General features: G+C 49.7%; 5 protein-coding genes across 5 annotated transcripts; 3 read left to right on the plus strand and 2 right to left on the minus strand.

Moving 5' to 3' along the window:
- Window positions 1–4,589: 4,589 nt before the first annotated feature.
- On the minus strand, window positions 4,590–5,737 carry B0J16DRAFT_5038 (uncharacterized protein). Its single transcript, XM_046133948.1, has one exon. It carries the CDS (start codon window positions 5,530–5,532, stop codon window positions 4,891–4,893), a length of 642 nt encoding a protein of 213 aa, XP_045988367.1. The 5' UTR covers window positions 5,533–5,737; the 3' UTR covers window positions 4,590–4,890.
- A 358-nt stretch (window positions 5,738–6,095) lies between these two features.
- Window positions 6,096–9,058, plus strand: B0J16DRAFT_258571 (tRNA synthetases class I-domain-containing protein; the record flags this gene model as incomplete). Its single annotated transcript, XM_046123191.1, has 3 exons — window positions 6,096–6,145; window positions 6,213–8,531; window positions 8,584–9,058. 3 exons carry the CDS (start codon window positions 6,096–6,098, stop codon window positions 9,056–9,058), a joined length of 2,844 nt encoding a protein of 947 aa, XP_045988368.1.
- A 966-nt stretch (window positions 9,059–10,024) lies between these two features.
- Window positions 10,025–14,228, plus strand: B0J16DRAFT_5077 (uncharacterized protein). Its single transcript, XM_046133958.1, has one exon. It carries the CDS (start codon window positions 10,162–10,164, stop codon window positions 13,783–13,785), a length of 3,624 nt encoding a protein of 1,207 aa, XP_045988369.1. The 5' UTR covers window positions 10,025–10,161; the 3' UTR covers window positions 13,786–14,228.
- Window positions 14,229–14,560: 332 nt separating this feature from the next.
- B0J16DRAFT_390651 (SacI homology domain-containing protein) lies at window positions 14,561–17,079 on the minus strand (the record flags this gene model as incomplete). The annotated part of the gene is made up of 3 exons (XM_046131893.1): window positions 16,589–17,079; window positions 14,781–16,513; window positions 14,561–14,731 (listed from the first exon to the last, which is right to left on the minus strand). The coding sequence occupies exons 1-3, from the start codon at window positions 16,812–16,814 to the stop codon at window positions 14,561–14,563; spliced, it is 2,130 nt and encodes a 709-aa protein (XP_045988370.1). The 5' UTR covers window positions 16,815–17,079.
- A 303-nt stretch (window positions 17,080–17,382) lies between these two features.
- On the plus strand, window positions 17,383–19,033 carry B0J16DRAFT_326546 (ras family-domain-containing protein). The gene is made up of 5 exons (XM_046126020.1): window positions 17,383–17,825; window positions 17,893–17,912; window positions 17,965–17,991; window positions 18,052–18,243; window positions 18,297–19,033. Exons 1-5 carry the CDS (start codon window positions 17,750–17,752, stop codon window positions 18,642–18,644), a joined length of 663 nt encoding a protein of 220 aa, XP_045988371.1. The 5' UTR covers window positions 17,383–17,749; the 3' UTR covers window positions 18,645–19,033.
- The last annotated feature ends 202 nt before the right edge of the window (window positions 19,034–19,235 follow it).

Raw genomic sequence — 19,235 nt, forward strand, 5'->3', positions numbered from 1 at the left:
ATATTTTATATGAGGTGTTCATCAAACATGCAGCTATCTCCACGTTGGTATATACTCGATCAAGGCAATGCATCTCGGCATGCATTTCAACTACAGATACAGCCGCAAGAAACGGCCAGTCTCTAGACTCCGAGACTGACACGGGTTGTGACTGGCATTGCCATTTGAGGACTCTCTATCTTGACCACCTTCCAAGATAGCCCTTGCTCAACAAGTCGGACTGCAGTCCTCCTCCGCGACTGGTGACGCCTACATAGGGATATGTCTTGTCTGTTGAGCAAGGCTTGGTCGCATCCCCTGCGGCCCTATCGCTTTGGGAGTCATACTGCAGCGCAGGGGACTTTGTGCGCAGCCTGCCCAGTTCTACAGATACCCAGATGTTTCCGGTGGACTACATACAGTTTGTTGCAAAGTTTACAGGCAGGCAAGAGCACGGCTGGGGTTATTAGCGCATCCCTTTGTGCATTGCGTGCTGTAGTATCAATGCTTTGCAGACTTTCAGTGCACTCTGCTCTCCAAACGTCAGCGTGCATGACATGCTCCGAATTACCTAGTTGGGTACGAACCGAACATCACTGACGCTTACAACCTCCTATACTGCGCATTGTCCTGATCTTCTGTTCTGAGACTTTGTTGGTTGATCATATCATGATCGGCATTCAGCTGATGATGGGTTGTGTGTCTGTTGGTGGTTGTATACTCGTATAGTAGTTGCACATGTGTATGAGCCGTGTCAACTCAAGTGTGCGCCTTGGGGAATCAGAATGCAGATGGATGGATCGTGATAGATTACAGGGAGCTTTCAACTCGCGAGGGATAGGTTATGACAGGGGATGTTGTTAGCGACTGAGTATCAGATCGGCCCGCTGCGGGTCCTAGATATGCGTCGATCGACCTCCTGCGTGCGACATTTTGTTGTTGTTGTTCAGGGTCGAGGGTCCAACTAGACGAGATGCAATTCTGCCCGACAAGGACGTGTTTGAGGAATGCGGTGATGGATACGGGAGATGCGTCTCTGCGTCGTTGCGGAGAAATGACAGGACGTTCACAGAAACGGATGTAACTCGATGCGTTGCAGATCGTGGGGTTTGCCTGTGAGAAAGACGAGGACGCGAGAAACCATGTCATAGAACCCTGACTATTACACCAGTATCAACATATGATGACTGACGATAACACAGATGTGATCAACTAGTGTCGAACTACTGTACCTGCTATCACAGTCAAATCGACTGATTAATATTCTTGGCCTTTGATGAGCGGGGACTATCTCCATATTGACTGCAAGGTATAGCTTGAGAATGTCTCGGTCAACTCAGCGTCATTCTCCACGATCCGGCTAAACTATGCTATGGTGTATTATGCATGTAGTCGAGGGTCAGAAACTGGCGGTCAACTTGAGGTTATGTATATGCGAGAATCGAGATTAATGCGAGACGTGTGGTGTCGTCTGTGTGGTTGGTGGTGAGAACGAACTAACAGGCGGCCACTAACAACGGCCAAAGGATCTGAGATTAGGTCGATCTTTTTAGGTCTAAAGACTAATGTACTCTAAAGCCTGCAAAAGGGAGTCACGAGATGTCATTTGCAAGCAACAACCCGCACAAGTTCATGCATGGTCCTTTATGATACTATAGATATGGATGCTGAGTTGGCGAATCCTCCAGCGCGCTAGACTTACTGCAGTCTATGTGCTGCAGCAACCCGTAGTTTAGTCCACCTTGGAACCCAACGGTGAAGTAAAGTCTGCAACGGCGCCCTATTTTCTGGAGATCATTATTGGTTCCGAACTCAATTGGAGTGGTAACGAATAACCGGTCTGCAAAGTCATCATCCAGCATGACCTCTTATGCTTAGTTAGGTAATGAGCTATATCGTTGAGGGGGCCGGGGCCGGGACCGGATGAGGGGAAGCTCAAGCTCAAGCTCAAGCAAGCAAGCAAGCTTCAAAGTCTTAGCAACCATGATAAGGTAAAACAAAACAAGGCAAGGCAACACCAGGTAGAAGCAGGCAGTCAAGACAGGACAAGACACGGCATAAGTGAAACCAGATACAACAGTATCCCATGGTATGTCTGCCTGATCAACTCTACACTGCAACCATGCCATATACCAGAAACTAGTAGTGGCACAGCAGATCAGTTGGTGTGATGCCTGCCACAGCCATGGGATTGTCCAAAGAAAGCCTGGAAGGCTGAGACGTACAGAATCCCAGATATCGAAAGGGCCATGTTTCGCATGTCCAAGCACCCAAGCAACCCAAGGCCCCGGTCTGGCAGCAGCAGATCCTCCGTATGGGGAAAGGGAAGCGATGCGATGTCATGATAACGAATGCAAATGCATGCATGCATGAGTATGACTGTAAGCTCAACTGTATGATGCCACGACAGTCACAAACAGTCAACGTGAGTCCCGGCCGAGAGGTAATAGGCCGGGCCAAACCAAAAAGAGGGGTTTGATACGGTAAGAGGATGCCCACGTATTGATAACCGGATCTTACTGCTGATGCTGATGAAGAATTGCGTATATATCACACATCATGCCGTTATACCGGTGGGCAGTGTCAAAGAGTCATATGCAAGGCAGAGCAGACAGGGTATGGCAAGGCAGGGCAGGGCAGGGCAACGAAGGAGGAGGCGTGTAAAACAAAGAACAAACATCTGTAGGCATGCAAAAAGCAAGGATGCATCTTGCAAGGAATTAACAAACAAGTGCAATATCCATGTCACCAACTCTCATTGTCCCTTCAGACACAAAGGTACAACCACCACTGGTACCACGGCTGGCTACATGAACCTAGCTCACCGAGTTTACAACACAGGTTTCAGCGAGGACTTCCCCTCACTCTACCTAACTCAACTCTATCAAACTGCTGCAACTTAACTCCACGAAGCTTTCCATGATCCTTGCTTGAGTTTGTCATCGCACGGTTGCGGGGTTACTCGATGTTAGTTGATTAGTGGTAGTAGTTTAGCTGCTACTGTACTAGGCATGTCATCCACACCCATTTCGATATCCATTGTCTGAGACACCGTCTTCGGGATGTTTCAATACAGTCATATCTTTGAGACATTCAACAAAGACAACCGGCAAGATTATGCTGTTGGTGCCGGTTCATACCGCAACTTTGTTGCCAGCGGCTGCTCAGCTTCACAGAAACGCCCCCTCCATCTCAGGCACAAGGTACCAGGCACCAGGGGACAATGACAATCATCCATCGTGATGATGCTTTCGGTATGTATCTTGTGACCACAAACTCCGAACCTCCCGTGTCTTGCAAATCAAGTTCACGGGGGTTTGTTCTGTATGACTCCCAAGGACTTACATCAAGACGCCCAAGGTAACGTATCCGTATCCGCAATACTTGTACCACGCCAAAACGGCTGTTATATCAGCTCAGCCTTGGATGATTCTGTCATAAATCAGCTCTTGGTAACCTCAGCTCCTTTCTTTGTAGTTTCATGATCTACATGGCCTCGTAATGGTGTATGTAATATGTGCTCTTCGCTATTAGCTGAGTACAGTACAGTAGCACTACTAGTATCCTGTTCGTATAATCAACGAATTACTGAAACCAACGGACGAAACTTTCCGTGTCTACGGTTACTACCCTATAATTAAAAAGCTCGAGTCCTAAATTAGACACTACTACGGAATATTATGTCAATAGATTTAGGCTCAGCCTACTTTGCCTCTTAGTCACTGTGGCTGGCATGGTTGTTGGGTGTCAAATATCAATTCAATTTCCCAGCCAGCCTCACCGTAGGGTCTGAGACATGCACAATTAATAATGGCTGCCTTTCTAGGGTTCAACCTGTCTTAACGTTATGAACTGCATTCATAATTGCCTAGCTTAAACAATTGATATGTGATCGACTGTAGGGTTACAATGAATATGCTTTTGTCGGCAGTGAATTGACCTCCGAGTATCCGGTCTCTCACGAAATATTGGACTAGGGATCATCGATGCAGGGCCTCTTCAACGCCCGCTTTCAACCCTCACAATAGAACCCTCGCTTAAACAAACTCTTCAATGCTGTTGATATTTCTACCGAGGTCTTACAACAAGACTAGGATACAATAAAAAAAGCCTCAATTGCACTCAACAAGACCCATTATGCCACCGGACAAGGCCAGGGTATGTCTGGTGATACGCAAACACAGAGCCGAAAGCAATTGCGGCATATACACGAAACTTGGAGTAACTCCTCCGGTTACCAGGCTTGTAGAGATATTCGCTTGTCATATCACTGAGACATACGCTTAGCCAAGCTCTGATATTGCCCATACTCGCGCTACTGTGGTCCAATTTACGACCCAGCCATGTAGGAGAATAGCACCTAACCCAGCATCACAATGGAGCTCGCAGCAGGGGTTTGGTGTTTTTTTCGACTCCAGATCTTTCTCGCCGTGCCGAGTTTATCCTCGACCCATGCCCTGATAGATGCCAAGAGATATCAAGGCCGACAATTGACGGTGATGTCTAAGCGACCTGGTCAAGGTGGGCCGTAGCCATGATACTATCCCTCGTCAAAAGCTTCGATTGAGGCTAAGCAGCAGATCGAAATGTGCCCAATTGAACTAACCTGACCGTTGCGATGATTTTCGGCCACCGTCTGTGATTGGCAAATTTGCAAGACTGATCATGACGGGAGTCCGTCTACTTCTGGCGCCCGCAGCCAGCTCGAACACCTTTCAGGGATCTGGCGGCCGTATCCGCAGTTCCCGTCCGTCAACCCCAGTATTCGGGTCAGCTCTCGTCGACCTGCTACTGTGATTGCATGCATGGTCACGCCATTCTGGGACGTCATGTTGGTTGATATGCTTTTGAGACATTCTGCTTGCATGCGCGGAGTTTTCGACACATCGAAGAAACTATAATCGTGATCGGTTATGGGATGTCCTCTCCAACCGGCACTTGGGTCGACGATATCCAATTTTCCATCATGGCTTGACCTTCTGGTCGGCCTTTTGCGACCCCACTGCTGTTGCTGGCTGCAGCGCTCGCTCTCTTCTTGACCACGAGGCACAGCACCTGGCCGTAGATTGCAAATCCCTCATATGATACATCCATTACAAGCTTCTTTTTGTCGTCGTTTGTGTCGAGACCGTCGTCCTCCTGGGCCCGGGGTCTCTTGTGTGGGGGCGCCTCCGTGTCTGAGTCGATTTCAATGGCCGAGGCTGTTTCATCATCTTCAAAAGCCTCAGAATCTTCTTGATCCGGGTCTACTGTCCCTCTCTGGCGCTTGCTCCGTCGTGTCGTTGTTTCGGCAATTGGAATATCTGACAGTCTCACTTCATCCTCATCCTCCTCTTGTAGAACTGGGGCGCGAAATTCATCGTCAACATCTACAGGAACGCTGTCCGTCTCTCCGATAAGCTTCGACGAGTTAGACTCCAGCTTTGGTGGCAGCTTGTCCCTGAAATGTTTGGTCCTGTAAATAAGAGAGTGTCTTGTGCTTGTTTCTGTCAAGAATATGGAGACCTCAAATTCATCTAAGCAAGATAAGCTGTTGAATAGACCGTCCAGCATAAAGGATGGACTTACCAGAGACGATCACATCCTTGATACTCTTCTTTTTGCTCTTCTTCTTCATCATTCTCTCTTTCTCTTCACGAAGCTTTGGTAGGACTAAAGGACGGATGCTCTCAATAACCTTTGGCAATATTGGATTCCGAGGATTGAGTAGCCATGACTGAGCTAGAGCGGGATTATCGAGATAAATTCGGCACTCAAGGACCGAGTATTTGGATATTCTGAGATACCGACGGACTGGAGCCATTTCGTTAATGCTCACTCAGCATGAAGTTGTCGAGGGAAGCGTGAATGAGACCTTGAGGTTGTCGAACTAGGCTTCAATTCGGTGATGTAATAGGCGGTCGTCCACTGTAAGTCGCGACGCGAATACGCTAAAATTCAAGCTTCCACTGGAATGGAGTGCTATGACGAGCTTGGGCTCAGCCTTGCAGCTGGTCCGAGCGGGCGGATCGCCAATTGAACGCTTCGAGGTAGTGTCAAAAATCTCCATTGCTCAGCCGTGCCGACCTCAACTCTCGCAATCAGCCGATCAAGTGCGACATGGTCCTGGAGCGATCATGCTCAAATCTTGGAAGTCGACCCTGAGGCTGCCTCGGTCGAGTTTCCCGTACGTTCACTTTCTATAGAGCCTCCGAAACTCGAAAAATGGGGAGCTAATATAGCCGATTTCGCAGTGCTCGACCGAACCCCAAGCTCGCACCAGAGTATCTTCGACAATGTACCGATGACCTGTATAAATGGCAAGGGGAGAATAGGCCTGAAGAAAAGCCGTTCACACTTCATGATGGCCCTCCATATGCCAATGGCAACCTCCATGTCGGCCACGCCTTGAACAAGGTGCTCAAAGATATGACTGTGCGTGTAAAGGTGCAGCAAGGCCGGAAAGTGACATATCGACCAGGCTGGGACTGTCATGGACTTCCAATTGAGATGAAGGCATTGGGAACAAGCGCTACGAAGGGCTTGACTCCTGTGCAGATCCGGGATACAGCGCGGAAGTTAGCTTCCAAAACCGTCAAGGATCAGATGAAGGGATTCCAGGCACTTGCTGTCATGTCCGATTGGGAAAAGAGATGGACTACGATGGACCGAGATTTTGAGATCAGGCAACTGCGTGTCTTTCAGAATCTGGTACGCCGAGGTTTGATCTACCGCAAGCACAAGCCGGTCTACTGGTCAGCTTCATCGAGGACAGCACTCGCTGAGGCAGAGTTGGAATACAGAGACGACCATGTCTCGAAAGCTGCATACATCAGATTCCCAATTGTTTCCGACTTGTCCTCGATACCTGAGCTGGCCGACTTTAACGGCAAGCTATACGCAGCTATCTGGACAACAACGCCCTGGACTCTCCCAGCCAACCGCGCAATTGCCATCCACAACGACATCTACTATTCCTTGATTCAAGTTGGCTCGGATGGTTACCTTGTTGCCTCGGATCGCGTGGAGGCTATGAGGGATATGCTCCCAGACCTCCAAGTCGTGACTGACTCCATTCCTGGTTCCAGCTTGAAGGGCCTCGAGTATCAGAACCGACTACGAGGCAAATCTGCCCCATCTCAACCCATCATTGAGGCCGATTTTGTCACCGCTGACTCTGGTACTGGTCTCGTTCACATTGCTCCCGGGCATGGACAGGATGATTATGAAGCTTGCTCTAAACTTGGCATTGAGGCGTTTGCTCCTATCGATGACGGCGGTTTTTTCACCCAAGAGGCCTATCCCGATGATCCTGAGAAGCTTACATCCGCACCCTCCATCTTGGATGGCGGGAGCCAATCTGTCTTGGACTTGGTAAACGACGATGTGCTTGGAACCCATAAGTTACGCCACAAATACCCTTATGACTGGCGAACGAAGCGGCCTGTTGTGACTCGTGCTACGGCCCAGTGGTTTGCTGATGTCGGAAGCATCAAAGAAGATGCTCTTGCAGCCTTGAAAGACGTCCGCTTTGTGCCGGAAGGTGGACGCGTTCGTCTCGAGAGCTTCGTCAAGGGTCGCAGCGAGTGGTGCATCTCGCGCCAACGCTCATGGGGTGTTCCCATCCCAGCCCTGTACGATGAGAGTGGCAATGCTGTGATGACAGTAGAGACTATCGAGCATATCATCTCAGTCATGCAGGAGCGTACTTCATCTGCCTGGTTCTCCGATAGCCCAGATGACCCTGCGTGGATTCCTTCCAACCTCGAGGGTAAGTATCGCCGAGGTACTGATACTATGGATGTTTGGTTCGACAGCGGCAGCTCTTGGACGGAGACTGAGGGACCGGCCGATGTTTACCTTGAAGGATCTGACCAGCATCGTGGTTGGTTCCAATCCAGCTTGTTGACTTACGTCGCAACACAAAAGTCAAGGGAGACCACCAACAAGATCTCAGCCCCTTTCAAGACCTTGGTCACTCATGGCTTCACCCTTGATGGCCAAGGTAAGAAGATGTCAAAGTCGCTAGGTAACATGATCGTTCCCAGCCAAGTTATGGATGGTAGTCTTCTGGGACCTGCCAAGACCAAGAAGGGTCAACAACAATCTGCCGGTCTTGGTCCAGATGCCGTTCGCTTGTGGGCAGCAAGTGCTGACTTCACAACGGATGTGCTCATCGGACAAACCATTCTTCAGCCTGTTCAAACTTCACTGATCAAGTACCGAACAATTATCAAGATGCTTCTTGGGTCACTGAATCAAGAAGCCCGCCAGAGTCCTTTGACAAAGTTGGACCAGATTGCACTTGTCCAGCTCTCGGATACCATGTCTCAGGTGATGGAATCATACAACGACTTCGAGTTTTACAGAGCAGTTAGTATGATTAACCGCTGGGTCGCAGCCGAACTTTCAGCATTCTACTTGGAGGGCCTGAAGGACCGTCTATACTGTGGTGATGGAGGCGGTGTTCTTGAACCTATCTTCATCGGACTCCTGCGCATGTTGGCACCGATTACCCCTATGCTCGTTGAGGAGGCATGGTCGCATCGGCCAACATGGATGGCTGAAGACACGTAAGTTGCCAATTGATGCTCAAACATGATGACATGCGCTAACAACAATCAGGTCTTTGGAAAACCCCGCTCGCCAGCTATACAACGCTCCCCTTATTGACCCTCTGCGTTTGACGCTTCCTCAAGATGTGGTGCGCAGGGATCAATCCACCATCACAGAGGTTCACAGCGCTGTAAAGGCAACACTAGAAGAGGCACGGACAGCCAAGGTGCTTGGCAGCTCTCTCCAAAGTTCAGTCATCCTTGAGGTCGAAGACGGCAAAGCGGCGGCTGTTCTTGGACGTTATGAGGATGAACTGCATGATATCTTTGTGGTGTCGTCAGTACAACTGAACCAACCTCTCCCCGACAAGCCTGAATGGGCCTACCAGAAGGAATTTGAGATCCAAGATGCCAAGATCAAAGTGCATGTGCTTCCACCAAAGCAGGAGAAGTGCTCTCGATGTTGGAAATATGTGGCGCCTGTCGAAGACGCGCTGTGTGGCAGATGTGAGGAGGTCGTCGGTGCTTTGCCAGCCGCGGCGTGAGAGAAAAGAGGAAACAGGAAGAGAATGACGGCGATCTTGATGATATACCCCTCTTTCTCTCGATCATGTACAATACCATGTTTCATGCAAGCTGCCAAGGTCTTCCTACCCAGCTACGGGCTTGGAAAGAATCTGTATCATTAGACAAAACAACCACTTTAAGAAATGTTTAAAGCAAACTACTCAACTAAAACCAACCCGCCACAAACTCTATCATTTAAGTCAAATTCCAAGCATATGACTCTATTTCTGAAATCGTGGCTGACACTCCCCGCCATTGATCTGTGTTCAGCAGTTCCCGCGTGCTGACTTAGACCTTCCTCTGCCGTGGCTAAAGTTGGGCTTCTGGTTAAGTAAACTTCTTTCATGTGATTATCACTATCGGTAGTTCGGGACCTGAGACAAACCGGTACTTGGAATAAAGTGTAGGTTACCCCTTGAAAGCTTGTATTCAATGAATGATGAGCTGCCACTTCGAGACATGCGTGCGTCACTCCCCGCCACGCTTGTGTTTAGGATAGGTGGGAAAGGCGCAGAGCCAAAACGCCCTGTAGGTCAGCGGTCTTGTAGCGTCTCACCCATTCCCGTGACGTTCTAGGACCCTTACAGGCGCCTTTACGGATACTGTTACTGTACTGTCCAATCTCAATCTCCATTGTCCAAGGATTATCCATAACAACTCATTGGATCCAATTCTTTCCCATCAACGCTCCGTATATGCAGCATTAAAAAGTATAACAAAAGTCTTGTCGCTTGTTCAACCAACGCATTCATCTATCGCTGCGACGTGGCTTCGTGTACCTTCTATAGAGAGAGCCATGTCCTCCTGAGGCGGATTCCCTCGCCGGGCATCCACTCCGATCTCAACCTTATTTACGCCGTCATAATCACCGTTCACACCTAGCTAATTAGCCCCCCGAAAACCATCGTCACCAAGGACAACACTTTTGACTAGGATCTTGCGATTTTGATCGACAAGGACCCTTGAAATCACGAAAAACAATGCTAAACTGCTTTTTCCATCAACTCTGACGACAACTCCCCGCTCCCATCATCATCGCGAGCGTACAGGCCATTCTTTTATATGCAGTAACCATCGCGCTATGGCCGACTCTCGTGCTGCCTCCTCGTTGAGTGCATATGGCAGACGGGATGGTCTGGGCACCCCCGAGCCTCCTGGGAGATTTAGTTATGATGTCGCGGAAAGGGGCGATCACAGCATCAACGGCCTCCTTCACGTTCCCCCAGAACGACCCCTCGCTTTTTCCGATGACGAATCCCTTCCTCGATTCCATCACAAATCTCGTGGTGCTGCAGCTGCTACCAGCGGCCTTCAAGCCGGCCGACCGAAACGAGCCCGTTCAAAGCGACCGCATAAGACCCAACCAAGTGGTGCTTTCTTGCTTCAGGAGCCAATAATTGCAGATGACGACTCTGGTAAACGACGCGGACACCGAAGTAAATCTCGACACAAGGGGAAAGATGTTCAAGAATCACATTCATCCAGCAGTCAACGGGAATTTGGCCTCGGTATAAGCTCCGGTACTGGCTCCGGTAGTGGTCCTCGAGCTCGCGTCGTGTCGCCAGATACATCCCAGGAGGATCTTCACATATCAAAGAGGAATGATGGTCAAAAGCGAGGCCGACGGGCGCATACGTCGCACCCAGGCACTGCGCTTGACGTCGACTCAACCCAAATTGTTAATATGGCGTTGAACTTGAGCGAGTCACGACGCATTGCGTCGCGGCGCAACATCAGCCGTGGGAACCCTCCTCGCTTGGGGCCTGTCCAAGACTCTCAGGCTGGCAGTGGCCTCAGAGCTCATCTTCAACAACAAAGAAAGGCTACCAGAGGAGTTTCGCCAATTCAGAACCAATCTCTTACACCGCGATTGCCAGGCGTAAGGTCCAGTAGTCCTCTGCGCCCTCCACCTTTCGAACCTGCTGCCGACGTCTCTTACCGTTATCATTTTTCGACTTCAACCTTGGCAAGGGCGCAGAAAGCCAGGGAGCATCTGGAACTAATGGCACAGTATAGACGCCTACTGCAAGTCCTTCCTCCCCTTAAGACTGGTTACGATAGAAATTCAGCTTCAAGTCCTGCCGGCTCGCCTACGGAGGAGAAAATGAGAGCTTTCGGAAACAGAGAGCTTATGGTACCTCTCGGTCGAGAATACAACCCTTTGCAGTATATTCGTAACCGGAAAGTAAGAGCCCGTGAACGGATGGCTATTGATGGCGAGAAGCAAGGATTTTCCGATGTTGAATCGGTCAAAGAATGGGTCAACGAAGCAGCAGAGAGAGTCAGAGAGCTCCCTTCCAGCGACGGCTCAGTGCTACCACCATTTCCTGCGGCGGATGAGGTTGATTCCCAGCTGGCTGCAGATTCGGCCGCCCCTCGAGCCCGACGTCCACGAGTGGACTGGTTCTTTGAGCCATGCGATCTAGTTGCAGATGCTTATTGGCTTGAACAAGATCACCACAAACAGTTGATTGAGGACAGAAACTTGAACAAGATATACCCACAAACGGAGGAAGTCATGAGCAGGCCGATGTCAAAGCAGTCAGAGGATGATCTTGAACTTGTTGGAACCGGAGTTTCACCTTTCACAACAAAGAAGATGGAGGAGACAAATGGCAATGCAGACCCATACGATTACAAACTCACAAAAACCGACACAGACGGGTCGGAACCGGGTCATAGAGATCGGGCCAGACAAAAGCTCCACCGAGCCAGCGGTTCCATACATCATCGCCGTTTCAGAAGAAGGGGTTCGTCTTCAGATGATTCTGGCAGTGAGGATGACGTGCCAAATGATGGAAGGGCACGTCGAGGCACAATTTCCAGCCACGAGACCGAATTGCTAGAGAAGCAGATGCTGGAGATGGTCGCTCGAGACATGAGACAACAACAGAGACTTTCCCACGTCCCAGAGACTGAGGCTGAGTACAACGAAGTTGAGAGCTTGACTTCGCCTGAACGCAACTCACAAGCGAAGCTCTCTAATGGCAGAGACTGGAACACTGCCGACCATAAAGATTCAGAGCCTCGACCTACGCTCAACAGAGTTTCTTTGGATATTCCGCCCCTATCAAAGCTGGGAAGACATACCGGTGGAGGCTCCCTGCATGGAAGAAACCGCAAGGAAGGTGTCGATTCTCCTCAACCGTCGCCTGAACTCGCTCCACGGGTCAGCCTATCGGCACCTCCTACCGGCTTGAACCTCTCAGCTCCTTCTTCCCGCTCATCATCTCCGTCTAGAAACCCGTTCACAAAGGTCAAGCAAATTTTTAAGGACAAGATCCGCGATGAGCCCGAAGAACAAATTGTGGAAACAGAGGATTCCAGCAGAAGACCTTCTACACCGGAACCTCTTCCCCCAATCGAAGCGAAGTCGCTTGAACGACATCCTTCCAATTCGCGACAGACCTTTGAAGCCCATAGACATCAGCGCAGCGTCAGCAGAGATGATCAAGTTGGTCTGCGGGGTATGTTCAAAGGTCCTCGTATCGATACAGTGATCCGAGGTAGCGTCTCGAAAATCGGGGACATCCTATGGAAGAAAGACACCCCCATGGAAACACCCAGCGACATCCTATCGTCAGATGAATCTGACAATGATCAACCTAAGGGACGATCGTCAAGAATTTCTCTCAATCTGTCCCGGGTGAATTCGAAGCGCAACAAGCCAGAACCACAGCATGGCGCAAAACATTTCTTGGACGCAATGCCGCAGTTTCAGCCCATGGCGGATACACATGGCCAGTCAACAACCGATGTCAGGAAGAGGCAGCCCTCGCCGTCTCGTGCCCATATCAACAGACCTCCCCCACTCGATATCTCGGGTATATCCAGTCCTCTCAAACAAGAGGCCGAGAAGGTATCCGCAGTCGAACCCGCAATGTCAGAAGCGGAGTCATGCCAAGAGAGTGCTAAAGATGGCCTTCGAGGCACAGAGAAGGATTCAGATGAGGCGATACCAATTGTTCGGTTCGATGAACCCGATAACTTCAGAGCAAGGAAATGGTCCATTGCCAACCAGCCCATCTCTCAAGAAATACGGCTCTCAAGGCGTGAAGTCGCTCGATTACGCACACTTGTTCTTACCTCTGGCATCAAAGCCATGGAAATCTCTCGCCGTTCACATGAGTTGAAAAAGCCTCTCTCCAATGATAGTCTTCGAGAGCTAGGCAACTCTCCACAGTCAAATATGGTAGGCGTACCATGGGTTGACATCGCCAAGTTGACCCCCAAGAAGTCCCTACCATCAGATGATGCAATTCCCTGCTCCGATCATTTCCGTTTGGCCAGCGATACTCTTGGTGTAGCTATTCAGCACTCAATGGAGCAATGGCAGACATCGGCAGACAAATTTACAGGACAAACACGACCAAGGCTCGAAGAACGTATTTGGTGTGTTCGTTCACGAATTGCGGATGAGCTGTCAGGCATGACACGTGAGGCATCAGACCAAGCCGATGAGACTGGAAGAGACTTAGCATTGGGTCAGCTCCTCAAGGTCAAGCATGTCACTGACTTGACCGAAAAGATGATGCGCAACAGACGTAGACGATTCAGATGGGTCCGTCGTGGCATGTGGTCCTTCGTTGAGTGGACCCTTGTTGGCTTCATGTGGTACGTCTGGTTCGTGGTTACCATCTTCAGACTCTTCTTAGGCCTCGGGAAAGGCGTTTGGCAGGGCTTCAGATGGCTTCTATGGCTGTGAGCTTCAAGATAATCCTCTACACCACGACATGAGCTGTAGGTGACTGGGATATCACAGGAGTTTGCTTCGTGGGTTAGGTGTTGTCAAGGGTTCCCATCATTCCTTATCCTTACCCTTACCATTCTTACACACATTCTTATTTCTTTCTACGCGGATACATATCATTATCCAGTTTTGATACCCCTTTCTTATATCTATGGGGAAGCAGCATGGCGCGGCGCCTTGTGTTATGGTAATAGCATCTAACTTCGGAGCATATGGCTTATCTGAGCGACACTTCTTGTATTATTTCCTTTGTTTAACTCATGCTCCTGTCACCATATCTGTACGTTAGTTTTAATAATAAAGGAGAGTAGCCTTGCTATCGTGGCTCTCCTACATGACACGATATGTGTCTATTTGCGCCTATACTCAATACAAGATTAAAGTGCGAAATCTGGAGCATACTTGAGTGAGTCTGAAGATAAAAGCATCATCCAACGCTACTTTTCAGATACAATTTGAAGATGAATGGGAGATCTGTGAGCTACTGCGTCCCCTTATGGGTAAGATTATTTGCGTAAAGAGAATATTAAAGCGTACCAGCGCTGTGGGCGAAGATTTATGCAAACATGATAAATAAAATGAATTAAAATTCCCAGTTCCGTCCAGCCGATTTAAAAGGAATAAACAAGTTCTAATAGTCTTCGAGTAAAACAAAGCTCAAAGCTACGCAGCCACCCCATAAAGCCAAAGCATCCGCATTACAGTTCAGATTCGCACGTCCGTTTTTAATTTATTCAATCCTCTTCTTGCCCTCTTCAGCATTGAGGTACCTAGCCGTGCTGAGGCCTCTCTCATGCTTGGCCACATATGTTCCAATAACAGAGTCCTTGCGCGCCTTTGCGAAGTGCTCGTTGTAGCCCTCGACAGCAAATGGTCGGGGGTTGAGACGGGGCCAGTTGACCTGTTGAGGTTAGAATCAATTTCGACATGTCATGTGGTATATAACTTACGTAGAGCATGCCATGGTTCCAAACAAAGTAAAAGGACCAGGCAGCAATGGCCATCCAGAAGAAAAGGAAGATACGAAGGGGCAGAGCACTCGTATCAGGGGCGCGGCGGGTAAAGAGGCCAACAAGAATGATAAAGACACTGAAGGCGAGAATGTAAGGAATAGACTGGATCAAGATCGGACGACGGTCGGTGAAGACTAGAGTGGTGCCGATGTTGGTCGAGCCTGGGCGGTAGGCTCCAAGGAAGAGGTCGAAGGAGTCCTGTCGAGGTCCATCGAGGAAGTTGTTACGGAAGTAACGTGTGACACCAATTCGAGCATCCTGGAGAGCTCCGACCTTTGTTCTGTTTCCTGTACGGGTGACATCTGTCTTCATGGCGCCAGTGCCAGAATAAGAGTTGGAAACAACATCGGCGTTGTCAGCCCAGAGGTTGCGGAACATATCCTCGAAAGCAGCATCCTCATCACGGAATGAAGAGCCGCGGGACATGAAACCAACATCTTCAAAGATGCGGTCAAGCTTGTATCGTGCGAACATGCTCTGGACAACATTGGTTCGATCAAGACAATCCATACAGTTGGTACGCATGACGCTGGTCTGGTAGCTGCGGGCATCAAGCTTGCCTTCAACGCTAGAGGGGGTATCGACGGCACGGAAATAGCCCTGCTTCTCGAGAGCATCGGCCAACTTCTCAATCAGAGCGTAAGCCTTGTGCATCTTCATGCCCTTGGTCTCACTGTGGTAGTCGAAGTATACGTAGTGCAGGCGGTCGAACTCCTGACGCTTTCCTTCAGGCTGGATGGTGGTGAACTTCTCCTCGGTGAGTAGGTCTGCTTCTTGTCGTTCCCTAGGTGCGGAAACGAGTTTCTCGACCATCTTCTCATACGACTCCTTGACACGAGCCTCTCGCCCCTTTTGGTTAACCAGGTTGATCAGGTAGTTGTCACCATACAGGCGGATCTGTTCGTCAAAGTGCTTCTGTGCGGCAGTCAAAGCCGTGTCAATGCCCCGAATCTGAAGCTTAGGGACATATCGCAAGCTGTTGATTTCAGCCCAGAAAGTAGGAACACTGCCACGGGTTTGAACATAGGAGAAGATCTGCATCTCCTGACCGGCGCCAGCGCCAAACTTGCCGCTCTGCATATCAGAGCTGCCTGCATATCCACCCAGTCCACTATTGCTGTCATTGAGGATGATGATCTGTTCTGTTTCATTGTAGTTGGCGACATGTCCTTCCTCATCCACACCACGAGTGAAGTATCTAGTACCTCCGCGGTGGCGCGATCGACGGGTGATAAGAATCATAGTCACGGGGTTGCCCTTGAAGGTGGTGGGCTTGATCTCGAACATGCCGAAGATACATGGCAGGATATAGGGGTCGACACCAGGTTGCGCGCCAGGCTGCGATCGGGCGCCTCGAGTACGGAAATCGATGAGATCGCTCTGGAGGTATTTGTTGAAGAAGAACCGGTCGTCGGTCTGCATCCACAGGGGCTTGGAAGTGTCGGCTTGGGCTTGGCGTTGGAAGGAGTTGGTAAGATCAATCGAGTACGAAAAGTACATGGGCCCTGAAGCAAGGAAGTTCTTGAGAAGCTGTATGAAGATATCCTCATCGGGGTCGTGGATCAAGCGTTCGCGCATGGGCATAATCTCGGTGGCGGCAACCTTGTATACCATGTGGCCTTTGAGGCGCCCAACGGGCGTGGCCTTTGTGATAAAGATGACATACTTGTCTTTACATAGTTAGTTATAGAGCATAAACCGGTACCTGAGAGATCATCTCAAGGTATGTCGCAGTAGAGACGAACCAAGACGAAGCTGGATAATTCCCAGAATACCAGCAATACTAGAAACACGAGTCGTTCTCTTGGCGGATGCGGCGCTGCCATCAGCCAGACGTACATCACCAGTTGGACGATCGATTACGAGAGCGGGCGCATCGGGCGAGGATGGAGAAGTAAAGGTATAAGAATCGTTGGCGATTTTGACATTGATGTCACGATAAGGCATTTTGGGGGTGTTTAGGTGCGCCATTGTATCGGATATGCTGTAACGGAGCTTATGATAGCTGAAGCTCGTGGTGGAAGATTAGAAAAGAGAATAAGAAAGCAAAGGGATGGTAAAGCCCGGGACTTAGTGGCCAACTTGGCGACTTATCTGCCCTTGACGGCTAAGAAAGACAGTACAGTAGACTTAAGAAAAAAAGGGACTCGACGTGAGGGATGGGCTGAGATGAGATGGTTTAGTTAGCGAACAAGTTGATGAGGCCAGCGAACCTGGAAGCTATAGCACAGCCACATTGGGAAATCGTAATGACGGAACGATGGGCCCTCTCTGAGGGACCACTGTGGCGCGCGCGGGATGCACGTCACATGTTTGATTGGAAGAGGCTCGTGCGAGAGTAGGGGTACCTGAAATTTGGTTGAAGGCTAGTGCTACGATCAGTACCGCTACCTCCACTAGATTGCGCAAGTGTCCAGTGAAACGCACCTCTCCAGACCCCGTCTTCCCGTCGACTACAGTGGCACAGTGGGTGTCCCTCACCAAAAAAAGGCCCTGCCTGACCCTGACGTGTGCCTCGTGCCGTTTGAGCCAGTCACGACCAAGGAACCAAGGCAGTCACTTAGTGACCTCCCATCCCATCCATCCCGTCTCGTCTTAATCAAAGAAGCGAAGCCCCGTCCTAAGACTCGCCTCTCACCTTCAGCCTCGACTCTTGTCTTTTCATACAGTACCAACCATACCTATCCCCATCGTCGCCCGCCAGTCCTACCTTGTACCTCGATTCGCTTTAGTTGCGAAATCACCTCGATACGATTTTCAGCCCGAGCGTCCGTCTCTCCACGCTGTTATCCAGAACACGTCCGATCCCAAACGCCCAGGTCATACCGCCACTACCCTACCTCTATCACTCTTGATAGACTCTCTCCATATCTCTCCATCCCGAAACCACATCCTCGTTTATCAGCATGGCCTCCCGACAACCTCCCGCTGGCGCCCGCGGCACCAACACCCGATTTGCGCAGTTCAAGTTGGTTCTTCTAGGTATGTTACATCAGTCTTGTCAACCCCGTCCTCGTTTCATGGCATGCTTGCTAACCTTTTGTCACAGGCGAGTCTGCTGTCGGAAAGGTATATTGTAACGAGCGCCTTGAAATAGCGACCTACTGACTTTTTAATTCAGAGTTCAATAGTCTTGCGATTCGTCAAGGTAAGCAGTCTCTAAACCAACCTCATTATGCAAGACATGTAGCTTATCAATGTCATTCAGGACCAATTCGATTCCTATCGCGAGTCCACTATCGGTGCTGCTTTCCTGACTCAAACCATTTCCCTCGATGAAAACACTACCGTCAAGTTCGAGATCTGGGATACCGCTGGCCAAGAACGCTACAAGTCCTTGGCTCCTATGTACTACCGAAACGCAAACTGCGCCGTCGTTGTATATGATATCACCCAATCGGTACGCCTATCAACAATAGCAAATCTTATAGACACATATTAATCTTTCCGCAGGCATCGCTAGACAAGGCAAAGGCTTGGGTCAAGGAGCTTCAACGCCAAGCGAACGAGAACATCGTCATTGCTCTTGCAGGAAACAAGTTGGATTTGGTCACCGAACAGCCCGACAAGCGAGCCATCTCCACTGCCGATGCTGAGGCTTACGCCCGTGAAGCTGGTCTTCTCTTCTTCGAAACTTCAGCCAAGACTGCCGAGAACGTTCAGACCCTTTTCACAGCCATTGCTAAGAAGCTGCCTCTGGACCAGGCCGGTCCCCGACATGCTCGTCCCGGTCAACGACCAGGAGTCAGCCTGGCTCCCGAGAACTCCACCACCAACGTCAGCGGTCCTTGCAGCTGCTAAGCTGACCCTGTTCGAAGCATTGAGATTAGACACAACCTTTCATTACGCCCACGCATGCATCACCAGAACCTCAGCGTGAGTCTATGCACGATAAGCCGTCTTTAACGAACTCTGAGGTCACGAATGAGCTGGGGCGTGTCATATAATTTACTGGAGTCTTTGGTTTTGGAGGGATCAGTTCAGTCCACACTTTTTAATACCGAACTTGAATTTTGTTGCTTGGTAGTATGGGTGGCTTGTATGCTTGAAGTTGCTGGAGCTCGGCACTTGAGCATGCCAGAAGATATAGAGTGGCTCATGAGATGAACCGACAGGGGATATGTACGAGGCGCTCTGTAGCATTTCTTTTTCTTAGCAGCTTCTTAATAGATGACTGTCACTAGATGAATTACGCAACTATGCTATCATATTATCCAGGTGATACATAGAAAGGAACTCGATCATTCAACGAGGTGCCAAGCTTAATCAGGATTTGGTGTTAATGGTAGGCATTCTGCCAACTCAGAGGTGGAGTACGAGCGAGATATGATACGCTCAAAAACTGAAAAAGAGGTACCATGGTTGACATCACTGTTTCCAATGAATGTACCA

This window comes from Fusarium flagelliforme (genome assembly GCF_020744385.1).
Source record: "Fusarium flagelliforme strain FIESC 12 MPI-CAGE-AA-0113 chromosome Unknown B0J16scaffold_1, whole genome shotgun sequence".
Classification (NCBI taxonomy): domain Eukaryota; kingdom Fungi; phylum Ascomycota; class Sordariomycetes; order Hypocreales; family Nectriaceae; genus Fusarium; species Fusarium flagelliforme.